Below are 22,348 nucleotides of genomic sequence, written 5' to 3' on the forward strand. Positions count from 1 at the left end.
CGACTCGTTCCCGCAGCGACTGCGAGGCCGCTCTACCTGGATCACGAGTTTGTCGCCAGAGCCAGGAGAAACCTGGGGTTGTCCCGGCGCAAACGAGCAGAGGGAATGCACAGACCAGCCAGGTGTGCTTCTTTATGAGGTCTGAATGCTCTCGGGAGGCTGGAACGCTTGACCCTGCCGTGCCTTTGACTTGCAGCGCCTTTTCCACTGAAATTTGGCTATTCAAGTTTGCTTCTGGATTGGCTTTTATGGGTTGCACCTGAGTGAATGCCGGTGGAAATGCCATCCCAGGTGTGGGATGCACTGGAACCATATTTAGTTGGTGACGGTTGCCACTACGTAGTTTATGTGCCGCTTCCTATCTATATTAAGCATCGTTTAATTGGGCAGATATAATATCTGTAGGGAACCCAGGGGAAGCTTGTTATTCTTATTTTTGCGCTCTCTCGCTCCGAGTTCAGCCCAGCGTTGCCAACTGCAGTGATGTAAAGAGTCTCTGCTTCCCGTCCTCCTCCTGCTGTGACCCTCCATGATCTGGAGAGGAATAACATCCAGGAGGAAGTCGCCTGCCACAGCAAAGCCCTGGCTCATTGGGCAGGGCTGATGTTCCTGGCTGTAGGTTGCTATAGGCAACCGTGAAGAATGAGGGAGATCTGAACTATATTTGCAAATAGTGCGATACTCCCCTATTTCCCCGCTTTCTGTTATTCTGCCTGACTTGACTGGAATGAGCACGGGGCAGTTCGGAAAGAAAAAAGGGAAACGAAACGGTGAAGATGAGATGCCTGCAGAAAGGATACCAGGAATCTGGACGAGGACGGCGGAGGTGGGGAGAGCGCTGATGGGAAGTGCTTACCTGCCTGGCCCCTGAACATGGCTTTGCATTAGGTGCCATAAGATCAGAAGTAATTAAAGCACTGGAAAACCCCCTTCTGGACTGGAAGGAGGGGCAGTGGGCAGCTGCGGCTTGCAACCTCCCGGGCATAGCCGTTTGTTGGTCAGCGTGCAGTCACGGGGGTCAGGGACGCTCTGCGGTCTGTTCGGTTCATCGTCTCTGCAGAGTTTCCCCAGGAGGGGCTGCTGGGTGCGTGTTGTGATGTGCAGGCCGGGCTCAGGAAGCGCAGAGCGCCTGCCAAATTCGGTTCAGGAAGGGCTGCAGTCAGAGCGGTGACTCTGAGCAGTGTCACAAGAAACCAGCTGAGAAGTGAAAAGCTCGGTATCTCCTAACAAGCGTCTTGGCCTAGCGAGTTCCCCGTTTCTGCGCTAATGCTTCCCCCGGGTTTCACCACCAGCTTCAGCCATTTCTCCCAAAAAAGCGATTTAGTGTGTCCGCTTTCCTAAGCATTTAGGTTTTGGCCCGCGTGCCGCTGAAACATCGGGCAGCTTGCGGCTCTCCTGCTTTGGAAAAGATGCAAGACCTTTTTATCCTGAGCTGATGGGAATGCTCTTTCCAAACACAGATCGTACTTGGTCTGGGCATTAAGGACGAGCCTGTGAAATGCATCTTCTCTGAAGCAGTCGTGTCGGAGCCCTCGTGCTTCACGAGAGTGGCCCCGTCCCATCTCAGATCGTCGTGGGCAGCTCTTCGTCTTGCACGAATGTCACACGCTTTCTTCTTTGAAACGGTAGTTGCAGTGATTATGATTGCAGCCAGGATTATAACAAAGCCTCAAGACTCATCCTGACAATCCTTCCCCTTCCCGTTAATGGATTCTTCCCGGTCCTGGTACCCTTGAAGGCAGAAAGAGCCGTCCCAACCGACAGAGAGAGGGAGAAATGCCCGGCAGCCCATCAGCCCTCCTAGCTCCGAGCGGGTCGAGCGGGACTGCCCAAACGCTTGCAGGGAAGGGCAGGCGTTGGTGAAGCCCGGGCATACAGGTCTCTTGCTCTCTGAGCCTTTTTTGCTGCTTTTGTGCCTTTTGGGGAATAGACCACTCACTTTGGTGTGAGAGAGCTGTTTTGAGTTGCTTTAAGGAGCTGCTGCTCACAAGCTCACGGACAGAAGTTTTCTTGGAGGGACGTAGCACAGCCGGGCTTTGCACCACTGGGCTTCGGAGCAGGAGAGATGCTGCCCAAGCGCCCATCCTAGAGACAGGTGAAGAAGTCACGTGGAGGGCGCCTGCGGCAGCACCACCCGGAGAGGATGGTTGTGAAGGGAGGAGGGATACGGGGGGGGGAGTTGACAAATCTTTGGGAAAATGATTTATCAAATGCTTTTCTGCCCGTTTGCCCACTGCATCTCAACACCAGTTGTGAGCCCCTTGCTGGGGAAAGTCCCGGGGGCGTGAACTGGCAGCGCAGTATAGATCGGACTCCTTTGTTTGCAGACGGTGGGAGTTCAGCAGAGATGCCCGACCGGAACGAGACAGTCCGGCCGGTCTACATCAGCCAGCTAGGAGCTGGTATCTCCGCAAAGCCACGCGGACTTTATAGACAGCTCCCAGCTGGCCGGCCAGGACGCTGTGCAAGCGTATCTGCTCTATCCCGTGTGTCGGGGAGCAAACCCTGACCTCACAAGTCAGTTGGATGTAGCCGCTTCAAAATAAAATGCTGCAAAAGCAGCAGAGAATAAAGTGGGAGTAAATTCAGAGGTTTGGGAAGTCGCACTCGGCTGTAGCTGGTACTAAACTGTGCGGTGTGTAGTGGGGGATTGTGTCCTCCGTTTCTTTGTACGTGGACTCCAGTCCTGGTCCCCTTCTCGTAACTTTGGTTCTAAAGCGCCACAAATGTCTGGTTGCTAAAACAGCCTCGGTGCGTTTCTGCCACCCGGGGACCCCAGTGTGGGGCCCGGGAGCGTACGTGCAACGTCGCAGGAGGTGGAAATGCTGCTGGGGTCCAACTTAGCCGGGGTACCGAGGGCTCCAAGTTTTGCCTCGCTTGTCTCGTCCACAGCCAAGTCTGTAGGGAGGAAGAGGCGGTCTCAAATTCCTGTTCTTTCCAGCCTGGAAAGGCCTTAGATGCAATGCACTGATAGTAGAAATAACGCCAGTGAACGACACGGAGAAACTCGTTTTGGAGAGGTGCCCTCTGGGTCCTGGCCTGGCTGGATTGGCCTTGCTTGCCCGCAGCACTGCCGCCCCCAGGCTGCACCTGGTCTGGCGGCCCAGCCGCTCTGCGGGGAAGCCGAGAAGACTCCTTGACTGATGTAGCACTGGGGGGTGATTTAACTTGGCGACAGCCTTGGAAGTGAAAGCACAGTCGGCTCTCTCCCCTACCTACAACAGGGAAAGCAGGGCAAAGCGCTCCCAGGCTGGCAAGGGACGAGGGACGGGCTCCCCTGGCCCTCCTCGGCGGGCTCAGAGCAAACAAAGCGCCCACCTGGGAAGCAGCACGGTCCAAACCTTTGCTTTCCTTTTCCTTGGAGGTTGTCCCTGCAGTCGCCTGGGAGGCTGCCGTGTGTGACGGCATCCCAGGGGAGCAGGAAGCGTCTGGCTCCTCTAAGTATTCCCTTCTGGAGAACGTGCCTTCCTCGACAGGGATGTCACTAAATTACTGAAAATTAAGCCTCCAGCTCGGCTCTTACTCTGGAAATTCCCCGCTCGCAGAGGGAGCAAAGACTTGACTAAGTCGCGTCCGAGCCCGGCAGCTAAACTTGCTCAGGGTGGGTGAGCCCTGCTGCCAGGCACGTCCCCCCTCTCCCCGCTTCCCGTTACAGCCAAGCCCCCAGCCCGCTCCTGGCCGAGAGGTTAGGGCCTTAGCCGGCGGGAAGCGCACGCCAGCTACTTGCACCGGCGTCGCATCTCTTTCCGCGAAGACGTTCTCTGGTCTGTACTTGGAGAGGCTGGCTCCCACCGAAGTCCCACCAGGCCCCAGAAGTTGAGCGCCCGCACAGCAGCCTCCTGCTCCGGACCCACAGCCCCCGCGCCCTGCCAGGCTCCAGCGCCCCGCACACCTCCACAAATAACCCCCACGCACACTTCAAACAGAGCATCCCGTGCTTTCCATCCCAGTCTCTTGATATTTTTTTTTGTAAGAGTTCGTCTCATGGTTCGTGGGGCAGTGGGTTGGCAATACCGCGTCCTAGCGTGTCACTGCGGACCGTCAGGAAGCGTTTTCGTGCCATCGTGCGTCCCTTCACCATCTTAATGTCCTGGATCTAACTCTTTCAACGCTTCAACCCAGCTCTTTCGACAATCTAATGCTTTCAAGTAGAAAGAAGACATTTGCTGTGAATAAGCGGCTCTCCCGCCTGGGTCGGCACTGGCCCTACACCTTCCTTCGCCCCTCCCCGCGAGAGAGCAGGTCTGCTGCTTGTTACGATGCTCAGGTGAGCTGGGCTTAGCTAGCCGGCTTGCTCAGGTGTTTTCCAGGGCCCTCAGCCTGGCTTCTTGCTGTGCGAGGCACACGCTCATTAGGAACCCGCACCTGAGCCTGGCACATTGTGAGACACAAACACGCGCCAGGGTGGCATTTCTTTACACAGCCGGCCGTCCTCGGAGGGAGCCGCGGCGCTCTGGGGAATCGCCCCTCCCTTCCCTCTGCGTTGTGAGGAGGCAGCTGAAGGTTTCCTCTGAGCATTTAAATAAAGCAGCGTCAATTAGGGCGACGGTGTTTGATTTTTCTCCTCTCATTCCAGGAGGGCCCTTTTTGTTTTAATGAGTATGTTCATATTATTATTGCTGTTGTCCTGCTGCAGGAGCGCGCCAGGCTCTGATCAGTGCTAAGCAACTACACGTCCTTTCGGCAAATCACTAGCGGTCTAAGGGCGTGAGCGAGAACCAGCTAAGGCAGAGCACGTGTCGAGTGAGATCCTGCCGTTATTTAGGCTTGGACTGTGGTTGCAGAGTCTGCACTTAGGTGTGCGGTGAGCAGTCAGGAGCTAAAAAAGTCTGGCACATCGGCAGCCTACCTTTCTGTAACCCAGTCCAGAGTCTCTCTGGGGCAAGCTTGTTAACGTTGTCTGCTTTCTTTGCCTAGGTTGCTTTCCACTTCTTACGGCACTTCCTTTGAATAGCCCACGCTATGAGGGCCTATAAAAATGTAGATTTGTGGGGGTGCCATTCTTTGATTCAGATAATTTGATGTTAACGCAAGTTACCGCCTAGAAATAATCTTATCATCATCTTACAGCTTATCTGCCCGTATGCATTTTTCAGTAGTGAAAGCACAGAGCAGGCAATCTTCAAAAAGCATCTCAATGCCCATCTTGCTGGGGTCATCGGGCCCCAGCAGTCTTTCCTGCCCAAGTACCAGCAGTCCGGACTCGATGGTCCCTTCCAGCTCTTAACAACTATGAAACTCTGCAAGTCATTGTCCCAAGAGCAAAGAGCTCAAAACCACACTGATGCCATGCGGAGCCGTCGGCACGAGTGGTGGGTAACGTTGACCAGGAGACTGCTCCAAGAATAGGAGTAGGCTGGCAGGATGGGTGTAGCGGGCAAATAAGACCAGTGGAGCTCTTGGGAGAAGACCGTTAGCAGGATTTAAGGAGTCTGATATGATTCATGTACGTCCTCGAAGAGCCGCAGAAGTCAAGAGCAGCACGCACGCTGCCTAGGCGAGACGCAGGACTCGGGGAACCAATGTGTCGGGTATTGGTAGAGGCCGTAATCCGTTGTACCTTCTGTTGAGTCTGTGTCTACAGTGCTGCAACTGCGGTGTAGCAGAGAAGTACCTGGGCTCCTCTTAAACTAGCCTTGGGTGCCTGGTTCCTCGAAATAGCCCGAAAGGGAGTAAAGGATCACTGCCCCAGTATCTAACCAGCTTCTCAGGTGGGTTTTGTAGCCCACGCTGAGCTCCATGTTGCCCCAGGCAGGCTGCCGCCAGCCTGAGCTAGCTTGCTGCCGTCACGGAGAACATTTGTTCCTAGACAGCCTATAGGACATGTGTGCTGATCAAAGAAAGGTTTATCTCAGGATTGCCGGTAAAATGGAGTAGCTGCTTGCATGTGTTATAAATACGTGTTTGAGCATTTGTTTCAACCCCACGCTTAGCACCACAAAGCATCATGCGCTTCGCGCTAGGTCACGCCGCTGCATCGGCACACGTCCCGACAGGCAGCATGGCACTTGGAGCTGGGCTGTCTGCGTGACTCGCGGTTCTCCCCGAAAGCGCGGGCTAGAGGAAAAACAGGCCGGGAGATACCTACAGCCAGCACCTCCCCTCTGTAGTTGGGATGATGGGCGGCACACTGTCCATGAAAGGGAAGAGGCTCAGTGCTGGGTGTGTTGAGTGTGAGTTTGTCCACACACACACACACACACACACACACACACACACACACACACACACTTTCCACTTGCAACATGGTGTCCTTAAGCAATTATTGCTTGTGACTCTTGCTTCAGTCTTGCTTTGGCGCTGAATGACGCATTAAGGGGTCTAGTAACCAGTTCACCGTGTCCAGTTCTTTTCCCGCACAAGCAATCAAGAACATCGGTCAGGGCGGGTTGTATATGAGAGAGCCATGAGCCACTGTCTTTCTCGCGCCACGGGCATGTCCTTCTTGTGGCCGCCTCCCTTTCCCAACATAGCGAGCCGGCTGGCAGGAGCACCCCCATCAAGACCTGTGAAAGCAGCGGCAGCGGTCTGGTGGAAGGACCTGGGCGCTGCTCTTATTTTCCACTCCCGACGTGCTGTGCGACCTGGTTGTGTCGCACAAGCGCCCCAGAGCCCAGGGCCGTCGCCTGCGGAGCCCGCGGGCCGCTTGTTTGGGAAGACGAATGCTGCTCCGTGCTGCCTTCGTGAAGCCCTTTGAGGTCTTTGCTTGTCCAAAATCCAGTGAAATCCTTTAAGTGCTAGTTCTTTTATTGTGCTGGGGAGTTATAACAAGTGTTTCTTCAAGAAGCAGCATTGATGCCTATTCCCGCTTGCTTGTGAAGCTTTCATGAGATTTAAAATTCCTAAGAATATTGGCATTTAACTGTGAAATATTTGGATTTGTAGTCAATAGTTTTAAGGAGTAAATTCTGCCCCCATTCACCAGGAGGTGTAGATGAAGGAGGATTTTTGGCTCACTTATTTTATTAAAACAAGTGCTCTGGTTGGTAAATATGAAATAATTTGAATGACTGCTTTTTATATTCCACATGCACTTAGATGCAGGGAGCATTTTTTTAACATGATAAAAAGGAATTTTTGGTTTTGACTTGCTTATAAACTACCGGGCAAGGAAGCTGAACACAGTGCTGTTTTCTAAGCCGCGTGTTGTGGAGGGAGACGGAGGAAGCAAAATTGTTCCCTGGTTTTTGGGTTTTTGTGAGGGCTCGCTGGAGGGGCCTGTGGACTCGTCACGTCTTGCAAGCAAGTGATGCTTTGTTTCTTCATTAACATTCATGAGCACTTATTACATGATGTCAAATGCTGTTTAACCTGACTTTCATGTTACTAGCGCTTGATAGTTCGTCTGGGGTTGCTGACCCCGTGCCGTTCGCCGCACGGTTTTGTTGGAGCAGTCTTTGGGATTTGGTGGTGCAAGCTGCCTAGCACCACTGCACGACACGGCGCCACGGTGAAGGTTTGCGCACAAGTGGCTGGAAGTTGTCGAGCTGAGATGACGTGTCGGAGGGCGTGTAGCTGGGATCTCGACACAAACACCTGGTCAGACTCGTTTAATTTAAAATGGAGTGAATGTCTGTGAAATTCTCCTGTTACCAGGACCGTGCGCCAGAGCTGGTTCTAGTGAAAGCTTTGACAGGTGAGATGACCACGCTCGGGCCTCGGCAGAGAGGCCGGTCTTCCTGCGTTTGCGCCGGTGAGCGCCGCGCTCTAGCTGGGCAGCGTGCTCGCTGCTCCGGGGCACCAAGTAGTGACTAGTTTGGGTCGTTGCTCGGAGTTGCACGTGGCTCTGGGGTCAGCTCTCAGGATGTCATCTTCCTTTTCCTTAACCCTAAAGCGCTCTGCCTGTTGGCAGCTCTCTGTGCTGGTATCAGGCATGACAGCTGCCGTTCTGGATGAGCAATGAGGGAGGCTATTTAAAACCAGTTATGCTGAGACGAATCTAAGCAAAGTTGCATGCCCAAAGCACCTGTGCAACCTGTGCCAGGCGTGTACTCAAAGACCTGTTTTGCTCACTCCTGCTTTCACCAATGCAAAGCGGGGAGGGCAGCGCCGGCGTCTCAAGTACGGCACGGATCGATACCGCTGAAAATGGCTTTTGCTTTTCCTGCGGCAGACATGGGGTGCTCTGAAGTCCTTTACAAACTGGCCCTTTGAAATACAAAGATGAGAGCCAGAACACGGCCCGAATACAGGCTTGGGAGGCTGGTGCATTGGGGTGCCCAAGGGGTACGGATGCTGCCTGCTTGTTCGTGTTTGCCCCGACGGGGACCGTTCAACCCCGAGCAGAGCGGGCACGGGAGAGGTGCTGCTGCGTCTCGGGCGTCCCAGAGAAAACATTCAGCTTTGTCTGCTGCAAACTGCCAGCCCGGCAAACCCTGGATCCTGGACGTTGAATAAAGGGGTCTCAGTACGGCGGTGTTATTTTCTGTCTTCCTTTGATTTCTTGCTGCTGCACCGTGATGGCTTTCTTCCAGTTCTTTTTCAGCGTTCGTGTTTCCCCCCCTTAAACATAAGTTTTCTGTGACTATTCATCCTCTTCAAATGTTTCACCTCTCTTAACTTTCTTGAAAGCCTCTTTCTTCTAGACGATCATCTCTTGATTTGACCTTTCTCTCCTAACTTTGTGTGGGTTTTTTTTCCTTTTTCCCTCGGTGTCCCCCTACCATTCTCTTTCTTCTCTCACTTTCCAGCCCTTCAGGGATTAAAATATCCTGTCCACTCTCCGTATTGCCAGCCCTGCCATTGTAGAAAGTCTGGAAATTATTGCGACTTCCCACCCCCCGCTACAAAGATCAGCCTTTCCATTAAATGGCAGCAGTCGTTCAGCCATGACCAACCCAAAATCTCGTGTTTGCAGGTCTCGTTTAAGCGTAGCTTAAAAAACCGGATAAAGCTGTTTAGTGGACACAGTTCTTGAAGAAGTTTGTTTCAGAAAAGTCAGGCTAGTCCTGTTGCCATTCATCTAATCGCACCTTTTAGGTAAGGCCGCCCAACGCTGTGACCTCTGGCTGACTTGACCCTGGCAGGGCGGCATAGGTTACCGGTGGGAAGCCCACGAGCACGTCTTTTGAGTTACGCTGTGAATAGCCCACGGCCTGACGGTGCGGTATTCGTGCAAGTGAGAGGCTTGCTGCTGATTTTTGGCACCTCACCTTGCTCCATAAAGGTGGTGGCTTGGACTGGATCCTTGGGACCCGGCCTGCCAGCTGTCCACCTGCTGCGGTGGGCTCGGGCACCCGTGCGGAAGAGGCGGGCATGGGAAGAAAGCGTCTGCCTGGGGTACTGAGGATGCGGTACCTTCATTTTCTGCCTCTCCGGCTGGTACTCATGCTCCACCTTGAGGCCATGCACTGACTTTCCCTTCAGGTCTCGGCACCGCTCGGGCGTCAGGGCATAGAGCCACTTCTGTCGTCGTTCAGCAAGCCGGGTGCGCCAGGCTCTTAGCCGGTGGCGGATATTTTACACTGAGCACCGCTTTCAACTGGTCCCGGAGGCTTTTAATGACACTTTTCTCGCTCTGCTTGTTGAAAAATGGGTTTGGTTTCAGAGCACGCTCCCTTCCCCCTGACGCAGCCTGTCTGCCCGTTCCTCCGCGCCCCGCTGGCTGCAGCACTGCCGCTTGACAGCATCGCCGCCCGGACTCGCAGCATCCCCGGTGTGCGGCGGGCGGTCTGCTGCCTCTCGAGACGCCAGGAGGGACCGGGGCAAGGCTGCGAGGTCTCTGAAACGCGACTGGAAATATTAGGTAGTAAGTCGCCGGCTGCTTGGGGTAAAGAGGGTGGAAAAGGTGAGCGGCTGGAAAGCAGGTTGTTGGTCGCTGCCGCAGGCGTGCTGTGTTGTGCAGCATCAGGCAGTCGCCCGGAGCGTGCCGGGGTGCACGTGCACACTCCCCGTGGCACGGCACAGCACCGCCCGCTCTCGGTAGGGCCGTCTCCGCCTCGGGCACAGAAGAGCTGTAACGGTGGGCAGATGCAGACCGCTGTTACCTGCCTTTCGGAGGCATCCCTTGCACCCTGCAGGCGTTATTACATGTACGCCGGTGATCCCTCCCCACTTCCTTGCTTTTTTTAACATCTCCTCTTTGCTGAGCGGTGGGTTTTAGGTGAGTCACGTTTGGCGCTTCCTGGCGCTTCGGTGCTGGGGGAAGCTCTGACTAAGGGACGCGCTGCGGTTGAAAGGTTTCCCTGCCTGATGTTACAAGCCTCGTGTTCAGCCTGTTCCCTTGCACTAGAGACGGTGTTGGATTAAACCTGCCTAATGCTTCACTTGGTTTTTTGTAGCTCTTTTCCGAGTCCCACCAGGTCTGGATTCACAGCGAAGCCGGTTCAGCAGGCTTGCCAACATGTTTGCCCCTCCGCGAGCACAACTCCCAGTTGCGAGCTCCTTGGCAGCTGTTGCAAAGTGGGGGCAGGCGCGCCGGCCTTCAACCGGTCTCCATCTCTTGGGCTGCAGGCTTGGGCGGCTCTTTATTCAGTTCACTTTGTGGCATATGTGTCGGCTGCTGCTTCTGCCTTCCTGCGCACAACTGTTGGGAGGAAGGAACTGCTTGCAAAAATGTCTAAGGAAGTGGGTCCAGCAGTGCTCACGCATTGGCCGCGGTCCTACTTCTCAGTGCTGTTAGCCGGAAGAAGGCAGGCTGAAACCGCTGTCCTCCCTACGGGGTCAGAGAGAGGGTAGCATTGCTCAGCATGTTAGGACCGAGACCCAGTTAATAAGGAGCTTCGTCCCACTGTGATATTCTGATTAAACTGCCTCTGTCCGTTGTGCATCCCTCGTGCTTTGTTGCTGGAAATCCCTGCCCTGTGTTTGTATTTGTGGCGGGCAGGCTCTGATCCTCCTACCTCCGCTTCCCGTGGGACAGGCGGGTCACAAGCCTCGGGTACCCCCCGGCGCTTGAGATCTTGTTACGGGTAACCGTGCCCCGAATGGATCTAGCCGCCCAGCTACTTTTCTGCTGCGGCAAGGCATCTCCAGCAGGAGCTTTATGAATCTCAGAACAAGCTGGTGCCCTTGATTTTTCTTTAATTTATTTGCATAATAGCGCCCTTGACTGTTGAGGTGGGACTTAGATTCTGTATAAAGTGCAAAATCTACGTCCATAGTCTGTGCGGTTCAACAGCGTTTGTCCTACGTGGACACGGAGCCAGAGTTTCTTTCTCTTCCCTCTCTTCTACTCAGAGGATTGGAGGGGTGTGCGATGCACAGACATTTTAAGTGGATTTGAGGTTCATCTCTAAGGCTAAGCCACTTTGGGGTAGTTACAAAGCCTCAGTTCAACAGCAGCAAACATTTAATGTGAGACTAACGTCTTCCTTCTAGTGCAGGATAAATATTGACTGCAAGGGAGACCTAGGGATTATGATTTAACTTATGCAAGCACTGCCTTATTGGATATCCGTTACGTTTTCTGTAGTTTATTCTGTTTTCCAGTTTATCAATAGTCTGTAACTAAAGTCTCCGTGTCTTTCCCACCAAGCGGGGTCTGGGCCGTGTGTGTTGAACAGAACGCGAGGGCGCTCGCTTGCATTGCGTAGAAACAGGCTGCGCAGTCCAGGTGGGTAGTGACCTTTCCCTATCGGACAGCTTCTACCTAAGGCCTTCCCGGTATTGCTGCATGTCCTCTACCACAAGCCAGAAGGGCCCCGTACCCGGCGGGACCCGCCTGCCTTCCCGTACGTTGCATTCCTTTAGATGAACTGCAATTCAAACGTTACCGAAACTTGATCCTTGTTTCAAGCAGCCGTTTTACCTTCGAGATACCGTTACCGAAGTTAAAAGCCCGTGTTTCTTCTTCCTTCTCTCCTGTGTCGCAGGGTCAGCATTCGTCAGGGGAGGACATGGAAATATCCGACGACGAAATGAATTCTGCACCGATCACCAGTGCAGAGTGTGCCAAAACCATCGTGGTGAACTCCTCGGTCAACAACTCGGCTGTGATGGCTCCCTCGATACCCATGCCCCCGCCGGGGTTCCCGCCTCTTCCGCCCCCGCCCCCGCCCCAGCCAGGCTTTCCAATGCCACCGCCTCTGCCACCGCCGCCTCCACCCACTCACCCGGCGGTCACCGTCCCTCCACCTCCTCTCCCCGCACCGCCTGGGGTCCCCCCACCCCACATCTTGCCTCCCCTTCCTCCGTTCCACCCGGGCATGTTTCCCGTCATGCAGGTGGATATGATAAGCGTCTTGGGCAACCAGTGGGGCGGCATGCCCATGTCCTTTCAGATGCAAACTCAGATGCTGAGCCGGATGATGCAGGGCCAGAACACCTACCAGTACCCACCGTTCATGGGGGGCCGGATGCAGTTTGTGAATCTTCCTCCCTACCGCCCCTTCTCCATGGGGGCAGTCATTGGCCGCGGGCAGCAGTGGCCCCCGTTGCCCAAGTTTGACCCCTCCGTTCCCCCGCCGGGTTACGAGCCAAAGAAGGAAGACCCGCACAAAGCTACCGTGGACGGCGTCCTCTTGGTGATTGTGAAAGAACTGAAAGCAATCATGAAAAGGGACTTGAACCGCAAGATGGTCGAGGTGGTGGCGTTCAGGGCGTTCGATGACTGGTGGGACAAGAAAGAACGTCTGGCGAAGGTAAGAGCTCTCTCCTGGTGTCCTGCACCGCGCCTCTGTGCACGGGGCTGTAGGGGAGGCAGGCTTCAAGTGCCCGGTTTCTTCCTTCTCCCGAGAAGCGGTGACTCTTAGCTAGCCGCGAGGTTTTCACTTGGTCGTACGTCCTGTTGCCTGCAGGGATCTGGGCCAGGACTTCAGTGGCAGGCGGGTGTTTCCCAACCCCGCCGCGTAGTTGGGGGACTTCCACTAACATGAAAGCCAGGTCCAGGTCTTTGTAGATGAAAGTTGGAGGGGTCTCTCTAAGTAATGCATTAGCACGGACTGTCTGATCCTCTCGTGGCCGATTTAAGGTATATCCCAGTGAACTGGGCTTGGCAAACACCCCCTTAAAAATGGTGGCACTCTGAAAATTAATATAAGCCTCAAAACTCTCCTTCTTACAATCTACAGTTTGTCACAATAAAAGGTTTTGCAGCGCAGTTACTGAATACCCATCCCCAGTTTGCAAGAATCCCTGCCATGGGGGTTGGCTAAAATGAATGGTCTAATAAGATTAAAGTATAAAATTGCACTATGGAAATGAGCTATGAAGTTAACCTACTGCCGATCAGGAATGCCAGAGCTGTTGGCGCTTCAGGGCATAAGCTGATCAGCAGCTGACGTCTGGGAAAATCTCCCTTTACACTGTGCAAGGTATAACTATGACACAATTAAAGGATTTGTGTAGATTTGAAACCTTCTTCTTTAGCATCGGTCATTTTTTAGCATGACACTGGGTGAAGCAGGACTCTTTTGCAATGTAGTAATGGCAGCGTTGTGGCACTGCATCCACTGACACAGTTTAGAAGAAGGACTTAACCAGATAGCGGCAGAGCCAGAGGTCCAAACCCAACCTGCCCGCTGCCTCGGCCAGGGTGAGCAGTTTAGACCAGCTGTTTTGAGGTTGGAAGACGGCCCGTTAATCGAGTGCTACCTGTATTCTGCATTTGATATTCTTGTTCGGTTTGCTCCTGTTAGCAAATGAGCTGACCTTGTAATTGCCACTTGGCATTTACAGGGGACGTGGGAAAATTGCGTCCATTAACAGCAGTAAAAGGATTCAACCTTCAGACACTGCTTGCGAGGTCACTTTTTTGGCTGTGTTTGATAATGGATTTTTCAGATTCATTCTTTAGACTCGGTTAGCGCCAATACGAAATGAATCCTATTGCCCCTCGCTTAAAAACTGTCAGGTCAAAACGTGTACATTCCCGTTCAGTCCCCCCAAAGTCTCACGAGCAACTCTCTGAAAAGACAAAAGGTTCCAGTTATATATTTTCCATTTTGGGTTATAGCGGCCTCTGACACTCTTTATCCACACGAACCGAGACCCTGGTAACCAGAATCAGATGCATCATCTTTCTTTGGCTTGTATCATTTTGGCCCTATCAGACGGTGCCTACATTAAAACGGTGCCTACATTAAAATGCAAGGGAAACCTTCGTTAACAGTCTTGGTTTCACTTACAAATTCTGTATGACAACAAATGAAAGCTAATCTTACGTAGGTTTAGGTTTTAAAGGCGTTTGCTTTCTCGAATCCATCCAAGGCACACTAGTATTGTTCAGTGCAGATTGCCCCATCACGACACGGGCGCAGCCCGGGTACTCACATAGGCACGTGCACCCCGGGAAGAACAGCAGTGACAAGTTTCTGGGCTCAGAGGACAAATTTGTGCCATTCCCTCTGAAAGGTAAGTGTCCTCCTTTGCGGGCTGTGAGGTCCGGGTGCAGGAATCATTCAGAAAGTTTGGATGTTCGCTGCTTCACTGGTGGATGTAGGAGGGTAAGTGATGTGGATCATGATCGCTTCTGACCTGTGCCTTCTTTTATGAGGCTGCCTCATAGTTCGAGGTCTGTCGTTCGTGTGTTTTTTCTTTCTTTTCTTTTTTAATGCGAGCGCTGGGTTCGTTCTTTCTCTGAAGGTGGCAGCCGTGGAGCCAGAACGTGGCATCGGGGATACCTAAACTGAGGCACTCAACTCGGTGGTGCTGCCCACTTGCCTTGTCCGGTGGTCTGAAAGACTTTCATCCACCCACTGTTTTAAATGTGATCTACCCACAGCCTGCCGGTGAGGGGCATTGGCAAACACGGCTTGGCCTGACGCGGTGTGTGGGCGAGGGGAGAGCGTTCACTGCTTTCCTTCATCGGGAGCAGCGAAGACGGCTCCACACCTAGTTACTACTCCCAGGAAAGGACGCGTGGCTCTGTGCGTTTGGAGCAGGAAATCTAAGACATGCTCTGACTGTTGCCCAAAGCGTCTAGTGTGTCGTGTTCAGAGAAAACTGCTTATTAAAATGCCCCGTGGAGGAAAATTATATACCGTGTATGAGGCGTAGCCAGGTCATTTTCCCCAGCCATTTTAAACCGTGGCTTCAGAGAGTTCCCAGAGCTACCAGACACCCAGCAGGAGGGATCTGAATACGTTAAAGAGTTTTACCGTCTTGCCGAGGTTCGCAAAGCTGATGCAGGCAGTCCAGTCTCGCCTGGACTTCATCCTGCCCGTCTCAGCTCTCCGCACCGCTTATCTCTGGGAGCGGCTGAGGCTGCGATGCTCCCGGACATCAAGTGTCTTCACTTGGGCACGTAGTCCTTCTGCACCAGAAAGTAACAGGCAGTTTTAAAAGCTGCTCTGAAGCTTGCCAGGTGAAATTTGGGGCTGGTCGGCTTTGCTTTTTCTTTTCGTTTACAAACCCAAATGTCTTTTCAGTAATGTGGTGATGAATTTGTTTTGGAAAAAGTGCAAATTCTCCCAAGCAGCCCCACGCTGATAAACCCGCGTGCAGGAGGGCCATACACGGGGCACGCCAGCATGCGTGTGTCCATGCACACGTGGCGTCATGTCAAGTTTGGCCGGTGGAAACCTGAGCGAGCACGTTCTGCGCGTGACGTGTTCCCAGCTGGCCGAGCCGGATACGCTGGTGCAGCGGGCTGACGCTCAGACTTTCGAACGAGCTCTCGCATCCCCTGTTTGAACGGATGCGGTGTCCTGGTGCGTCTCAAGGAGCTGCCACCTTCAGGGAAACTACCTGTGGTCGTCCTTCCCAGAGCGCTCAATCGGAGATGCTTGCCAAGCATGCGCACCCGCCTGCGTGTCGCCCTTCCTTTAAGTCTGGTTTCTCTTGTGCAGGCATCGCTCACTCCAGTGAAGTCGGGAGGAGAAGTGGAGGAGAAACCAAAGCCGAAGGATCGGATCACGTCCTGTCTCTTGGAGAACTGGAACAAAGGAGAAGGGCTGGGCTACGAGGGAATTGGCCTGGGCATTGGGTTGCGAGGGGCCATCCGCCTGCCGTCTTTCAAGGTGAGTCAAAACCCAGCGTGGCGATCGTCCTGAGAGCTTCGTTGCCTCCTTCCTCCCCGCCGCATCCCCAGGAGCTGGTAGCACCATCAGCTCTTTCCCTTTTCTGCTGAGCTCGTTTCCCAGCTGCCAATGTAAGAGTCAGGTAAGCAATGAGAGGCAGAACCTCATTGCTTTTTGAACCCAACGTGAATACGTAACATAACATGCAGCCCTGATTACTCCTGCCCTCACTTCCAACCTTCACCAGGAACCTGTGGGAAGGGGGGACCCCTTCTCCCCGTCTTCGTTTCTCTCCTCGGGGAAGCCGGGGGTTGCCTGGAGCAGAGGAAATGCTGCAGTGCTGGTTTAAAACCTTGCTTCTGCTAACTGGGACCCGGATTGCTCCCGTGGTTATGGGAACAACTCCACTTGCACCGGGGTGGGATTGGGTCATATATTCCTTCATTAACGCAGTTTAAACTTTCTTGCCAGGTAAACTGCCTAATTTGTGTTAGCAGAAAGAGTGTAAATTTTTACACGTGTGGATTTTCACATGGAGCAGGGAGGAGCTGAGGTAGCTGGTGCCTGGTTGCAAAATCCTAGATAGCGCTGACCTTGCTTAGCAGTTTCTTGGAGCTCCTCAGGCTCTGGCTCTGTTGCATTTCCCTGCACCTTGGAGCATCGTGGTGGGTTGAGTTTTCTTCAGGCTGGCATTGGCTTCAGATGCCTCTGGGAGACGCCGACCCGATAGTGCCGAGACGGGTGTTGGTTGGGGCAGAATTTCATTCACAGAAATGCTATTTGTGAGCAAAGCAAAAGTGATCAGTCGCTTTTGAGAGGCAGGTGATGCTTTCTGGCCCTGCATCACCCCAGCAAAATAAAGCCGTTGCAATGCTTGGCAAGTTGGTTTCTTGTGTTTTTTGGGGCCTTCGAGACATGCTAATTCTGTTCTTTGCTCAGGTGAAGAGAAAGGAGCCGCCCGAAGCTGCCTCAGCAGGGGATCAGAAGAGGATCAGACCCTCCACTTCCATTGACGATGAAGATGAAGGTTTGCAAACCCTCTGCTCTGTGATTGAAACACAAAAGCAAATGCAGAACCATGTCAAAGCAGATTTCTTTGCACTGTGTTCGTTTCCACACCCCAGCACGGTGCCACCGATACCAAAGGCGTCATGGAAGTCAGCCAGAAAAAGCTGGTTTGCCGGGCACTTGATTTTAAAAATCATTAATTTGCTGAATTGGAACCACACCCTCCCCCCACACACACTCAGCATTTTAAAATATTGTGACCTTGGTAACTTATTTTGCTGCAAACAGGGAAAGCTGCTGCTCCAGGTGGAAGCAGCCTCCCGCCCCCTGGCTCTCCCAGAAGGGCCCGAGTCTTTGGCACCAAATGCCATCTTCCAGCTCTTTCAAGACAAATACAGGTTACATTATAAATCTGCAGCCTGTGAAGGGCGAACACTGTGCCCGTGCACGAAGGGCAGGCCTAGGACACAGCTACAGTAACCAGAGGGCAGCCAGCACAGCAGTGGTTCAGCACGAAATCAAGCTTGTACCAGGGGCAGGATTGGAAAGGAAGTGGAGGCGCAGTCTGTCTGGGAGAGGGTGCCAAGGAGTCAGCAGTAGCTGGACGGTGGCTGAGGTTTACTGAGCTTTTGCTTCCTTCTCCCGACTTTGGGCCCATTCGGTCGGGGTGCCCTGGGGTGGAACACGTCCCATTGGCACGTACGGCTTCAGCGAGTGTCGCCGCTCCAGAGTGCCGCGTACTCCTTCGCGCTCCAGCCTTTCTCCTGTGTGCGCACTACTAAAAGCCTCGCCCAGGCCCTTGCTGTCGTCTCTCCTCACTTGTACAGGCTCCTCTCGCTCACCTTGTCTCCCCCGCATCGACTCCAGTCTCTGTTTGTCGTTGTCCCGCTCTGTCACGTCACTCGTGCAGCTCCGCGCACAGCTCCTTTCTCTCCGTTCTTTCCAGTGCAGGGCTCTCCACCCCCACCTTTCCAGCAGGGATCAATAGTCCCTCTCTGCGTCTCCGCCCTGATCTCCTCGTGTGTCACCTTCTCCAGCGCGTTCCTCCCCGCTCACCAGCTTCTCCCACGGACGTTGCCTTTCCTTCCTGCTGCCCCTTTTGCACGGGACATCCAACCCGAGCAGGCCCGGGTCTTGTTCCCCTTTAAATTCCCTCTCGAGATTTAGGAGCACAGGACTGGAAGGGACCTTGTGGGCCAGCATCTCTGGTCCTTTACCTCTGCTGGAGACCTTTTCTCTATATGGGCCCACAAGAGGAGCCAAGTTTTGTGGTCTATGAGACAAAGAAATGCCGGGAAGTGCGTAGGTAGAAGCTGTCTGATAGAGAAATGTCACTACCCAGCGTGTTTCTACGCAGTGCAAGTGAGTGCCCTTTAACTCGGCTCTATAAGGAGAGACAAGGGCACCACCTAGGCAGCAAATGTAAAATAAACCCCAGGAAGCCTGTGATAAATCGCACCGGCTGCTGGCCCCCGGGGACACCGATATAATCACTATGTTTGTTCATCTGTATCAAAATGAAACCCCCAAACCACTAGACACCTGCCAAAGGCTAGCCTGAGTCACCACGTCCCTGCTCCTTTCTCCTCCACATACGTCCTCTTCTCCTGCTTCTTGCACCCACTCATTGTGTCATTGGTTAAATTGCAAGATGGATTTGGAGCAGAGGTGGCCTCTTCCATAGCACGCAGGGCGTCTGCCCTGGCCTTGCTGCTCTTGTAAGAACAATGTGAGGAGCTTGCACGTGCTGTCTGACCCCTCCATAGTCTTTGTGCGAGAGCGTCCATTGCAACTCTCTCCTCTTGTCTTCGTCCACCAGAATCTGAAAGGGACAGAGACGTGCCCGACGTGTCTTCCGACCTGTCCAAGGGCAACGCGGAAGCGGTTGGAGTTAGGCGGCGGCCAGCAAGACCACTGGAGCTGGACAGCGAGGGGGAGGAAGGCGATGAGACTTCGGGCAAAGAAGAAGAATCCTCATCAGAAAAGGAAGAGGAGCCGGAGGAAGAGGGAGGACTGGTGAAAGCAGTGCCTAGCAAGGTGCGTGGCATTTCCTACCAATGTTTTATTTCATTAACCTGGGGAACTCGGCTCTAAGACCGTGCTTTTGACTAAGATCAGCGTCTCGGTCAGGAATCTGAGTAAATGTCGTTCCTCGCAGATTCATCATCTATTAACACGCCTTTTATTTGCTATTATTGGGCCCGAATGGCAGCCACTGGTTTACTGATGCACAGTCAAATTGTGCGCCCGGCACCACTGCCGGCTTAGGTTGGTTTGTGCACTTGTTACTGGGATAGTCTAACTCCTTAGGAATTTATTGAAGCAGATGCAGTTTTCTACAAGGGAAAGTTGTCATAAAAATGCTCAACTTCTTTCTCCCAAAGGAGGAGGAGGAAGAGGATGAAGATGCTGATGAGGAGGAAGAGGAGGAGGAGGAGGAGGATGATGAAGAAGCAGGCATAGAAATGAATGAAAAGGAAGAGGAGCCAGACTCTGAGGAAGGTGAGCAGTCACCCTGGAAATGGGGGGAACAGGAGTTTGGGGTCAGGTTCGTGTTTTGGCAGCAGCGAGGCCGATCGGCAGGCTCTCCTGTATGTAACCTCAGCATGTATTTCTGCACGCTGGGGTTTAGATCGGGTCTTCGCACTAACCTCGCCATAGGGTTCATCGCATTAAATGAAAACAGCAGCACCTCACCGAATCCAAGCCTCAAGGATGAGGTTCAGTTTAAAACTCCCACCTATATCCTCCAGTTAACACACTAAAGGGAATAGTGCGGGGGGGGGGGTTGGCAGACCCCAGGGATTTTCTACACTTGCTCCATCCAAGTTCATTAAGGTCCTGATGTTTTCCATCGAGCTGACGGCATCCTGGGCTGCATTGGTAGGAGCGCTGCCAGCAGACCGAGGGCAGTGATTTTTCCCCTCTATTCAGCACCGGGGAGGCCACGTCTGGAGTCCTGTGCCCAGCTGTGGCCCCCCGCTGCAGACAGGATGTGGACACATTGGAGAGTCCAGATGAGGGCATTGACAATGGTTGGGGCGCTGGGGGACAGGACTGGTGAGGAGAGGCTGAAGGAAATGGGCTGATGTAGTCTGCAGAAGAGAAGACCGAGGGAGATTGAATAGCAGCCTTCACCTCCCTGCAGGGGGGCTGCAAAGAGGATGGGCTGGGCTGGTCTCAGTGGGGGCAGATGACAGGACAAGGAGCAATGGGCTCAAGCTGCAGCAAGGAAAGTTGAGGTTGGATATTGGGGAAAACTTTCTCATGAGGAGGGTGGCGAAGCACTGGGACAGGCTCCCCAGAGAGGTGGTGGCACCTCTGTCCTTAGAGGCTTTTAAGGCCCAGGTGGATAAAGCCTTGGCCGGGATGTCATACTTGGGGCTGGTCCTGCTTTGTTTCTCTGATACTGTGTGGTGGCTTTTCCTTGGGAGCACAGAGCTTCTGAGCGGCGATATTTCTGTTTCATGTAATTGAAGAATATGGGGTTTTCTGCATTGATTTCCAGACTTCTAAAAATAAGCTTTTGCCTAAAAAAAAGCCCTGAAAATCAAGGTGGGGGGGAGGAAATCCTGCAAGCCGAAGAAGCGGAGAGTGAGTTCTGTGGTTTCCCCTGTTCATTCAGAGGTCGTAAAAGGAAAGTAGTAACACCTTCTTGTCCTTGCAGAAGATGCAGCGAGTCCCTCATCCTCCAAAGCGGAAGTCGAGTCATCCGATGAAAGCGAGGACTCCTCGGAATTTGAGTCCAGTTCTGATTCTGATGAAGACGAGGAGGAAGACGAGGAGGAGGAAGATGAGGAGGAAGAGGAAGATGAGGTGGAAGAGGAGGCAGTGGCTGAAGACCAAGACAGAGAAGGCATGGTGGCTGACACCGAGCTTCAGCCTGCCACTCAAGAGCCACCCGATGAAGAAAAAGAGACCATCCTGGAGCTGTATCCGGTGGATGACTACATGGATGCAACCAGCCTGGGACTCGGGGAACCAGCCCTGGTCGAAAAACCAGAAGAAATGGAAGAAATCAAGCCAGGAGAAAATGAGTGTAGTGAAGTGCCGGAAGCATCTATCGCTGCTGAAACTCTGGTGGATATGGAGCGAGAGCAGGAGGAAAAGCTCGTGCCGTCCCTGATCTGCGTGCCAGGTATGGCTTTTCACGGGGCTTTTCTGTCACCCCTGAATCCAAGGTCTGTATTCGCGCACTGCCCGGTACGCGAGCTGTCCTGCGAGGGCTTGACATTTTAACACCAGCTAAGAGGTGGCTTCGGTTGACTTTAGCACCGAAGGAGACGTTTGGCCGGGGAGTGGCAGGAACCAGTCGACCGGGTCTGTGGGAGAGGGGGTGGGGGGGGAATGGCAGACCTGTGTTAGGCCCCCACGTGTGCTCGGTTTGCACGTAGCTCCTGTCAGAGAGGTGTTGCTGGGAAAAGGAAATTGTCCTGCCAGTGTCTCCTTTAAATGCCCAGAGCTGGGCGTTGCGTCTGCAGACAGTCTCCAGGCGTCTCAAGCAGGAGCGAGATGGGTAAGGCTTTGCAAACCATCAACTCTTCTGGGGAACCAGGGTCTGGCCTTCGCTCCAGCACCGGCCTCCCCGCTGCTGGGATCGGAGAGCGTGGCGGAGGCAAAATGCTCGCCCCTGTCGGACGAAGCAGCAGCTTTCTAAAACAGACTTGTGTCTTCGGAGGACACGGAGCGTTTTTGGTGGGTTCTGGAGACAGCTGCATTCAGCTGCAGGAGACGTGGGCAGGCAGCGGGGCATCGCGCTGGAGGCGGGCTGTGGAAATGGGGGTGAATTCAGCGGGGCTTTCTTTTAAGACACTCCAGCTCAGTCACCCACAAGTCAAATGAATGAGACCTTCCTGTGAAGATCAGCCATGCCTCTGCACGCCTTAGTGCAGGCCGGGGAGAGCGTTCCCTCTGGCTTCCCGGACACTTCCACGCTCTTTTGACTTGCACTCGAAAATGTTATTGCAAGCTGCCAGTAGATCCTGGGCTGGTTCCTTTTGGCCTGGGCCCGGAGGAGGTAAATAAAATCCAGACAAATGAGAGTGTTGCTGCTAGAGCAGCATATAAATTGCCTCATTGATACAATCTGAATGCATCCTCATTCATTACAAGGGCTTCCCATTTCTTTCACGTCATGTTCAAGAGCATTAAACTTCTCTCCCCCCGCCCTGCTCCCATCCGCGGAGAGCTGAGCTCTTCCCTTGGCCCTGCAGTTAGTTTACCTCCTCCATTAAAAAAAAAAAATTGACAGCTCCAGGCTCTGCCAACCTGTAAACTCACACCCTCTCCCGACAAGCCACTAAAGCTTTTTCTGGCCGTAAAAAGCCAGCCAAGGGTTTTGTAAGCAGGAAGCCTTAGCTTTACCCTCTATAGTACCTAATACTCAAATTAATAGTATGGTGTTTTTTTCCGGTCCATTAGGGATATCTGCGGTGGCTTCT

The 22,348-nt window shown here is 53.4% G+C and overlaps 1 protein-coding gene across 1 annotated transcript in view; it reads left to right on the forward strand.

Annotated features, from left to right (window-relative positions):
• Positions 1 to 22,348, forward strand: part of SETD1B (SET domain containing 1B, histone lysine methyltransferase) — a 59,108-nt gene that overhangs the window by 21,048 nt on the left and 15,712 nt on the right. The window contains 6 exon segments of the mRNA XM_019486863.2: positions 11,814 to 12,581; positions 15,729 to 15,899; positions 16,839 to 16,926; positions 18,727 to 18,944; positions 19,292 to 19,409; positions 20,575 to 21,045. Coding sequence (XP_019342408.2) covers positions 11,814 to 12,581; positions 15,729 to 15,899; positions 16,839 to 16,926; positions 18,727 to 18,944; positions 19,292 to 19,409; positions 20,575 to 21,045 — 1,834 coding nt within the window.

This window comes from Alligator mississippiensis, chromosome 10, assembly GCF_030867095.1.
Source record: "Alligator mississippiensis isolate rAllMis1 chromosome 10, rAllMis1, whole genome shotgun sequence".
Taxonomy (NCBI): Eukaryota; Metazoa; Chordata; order Crocodylia; family Alligatoridae; genus Alligator; species Alligator mississippiensis.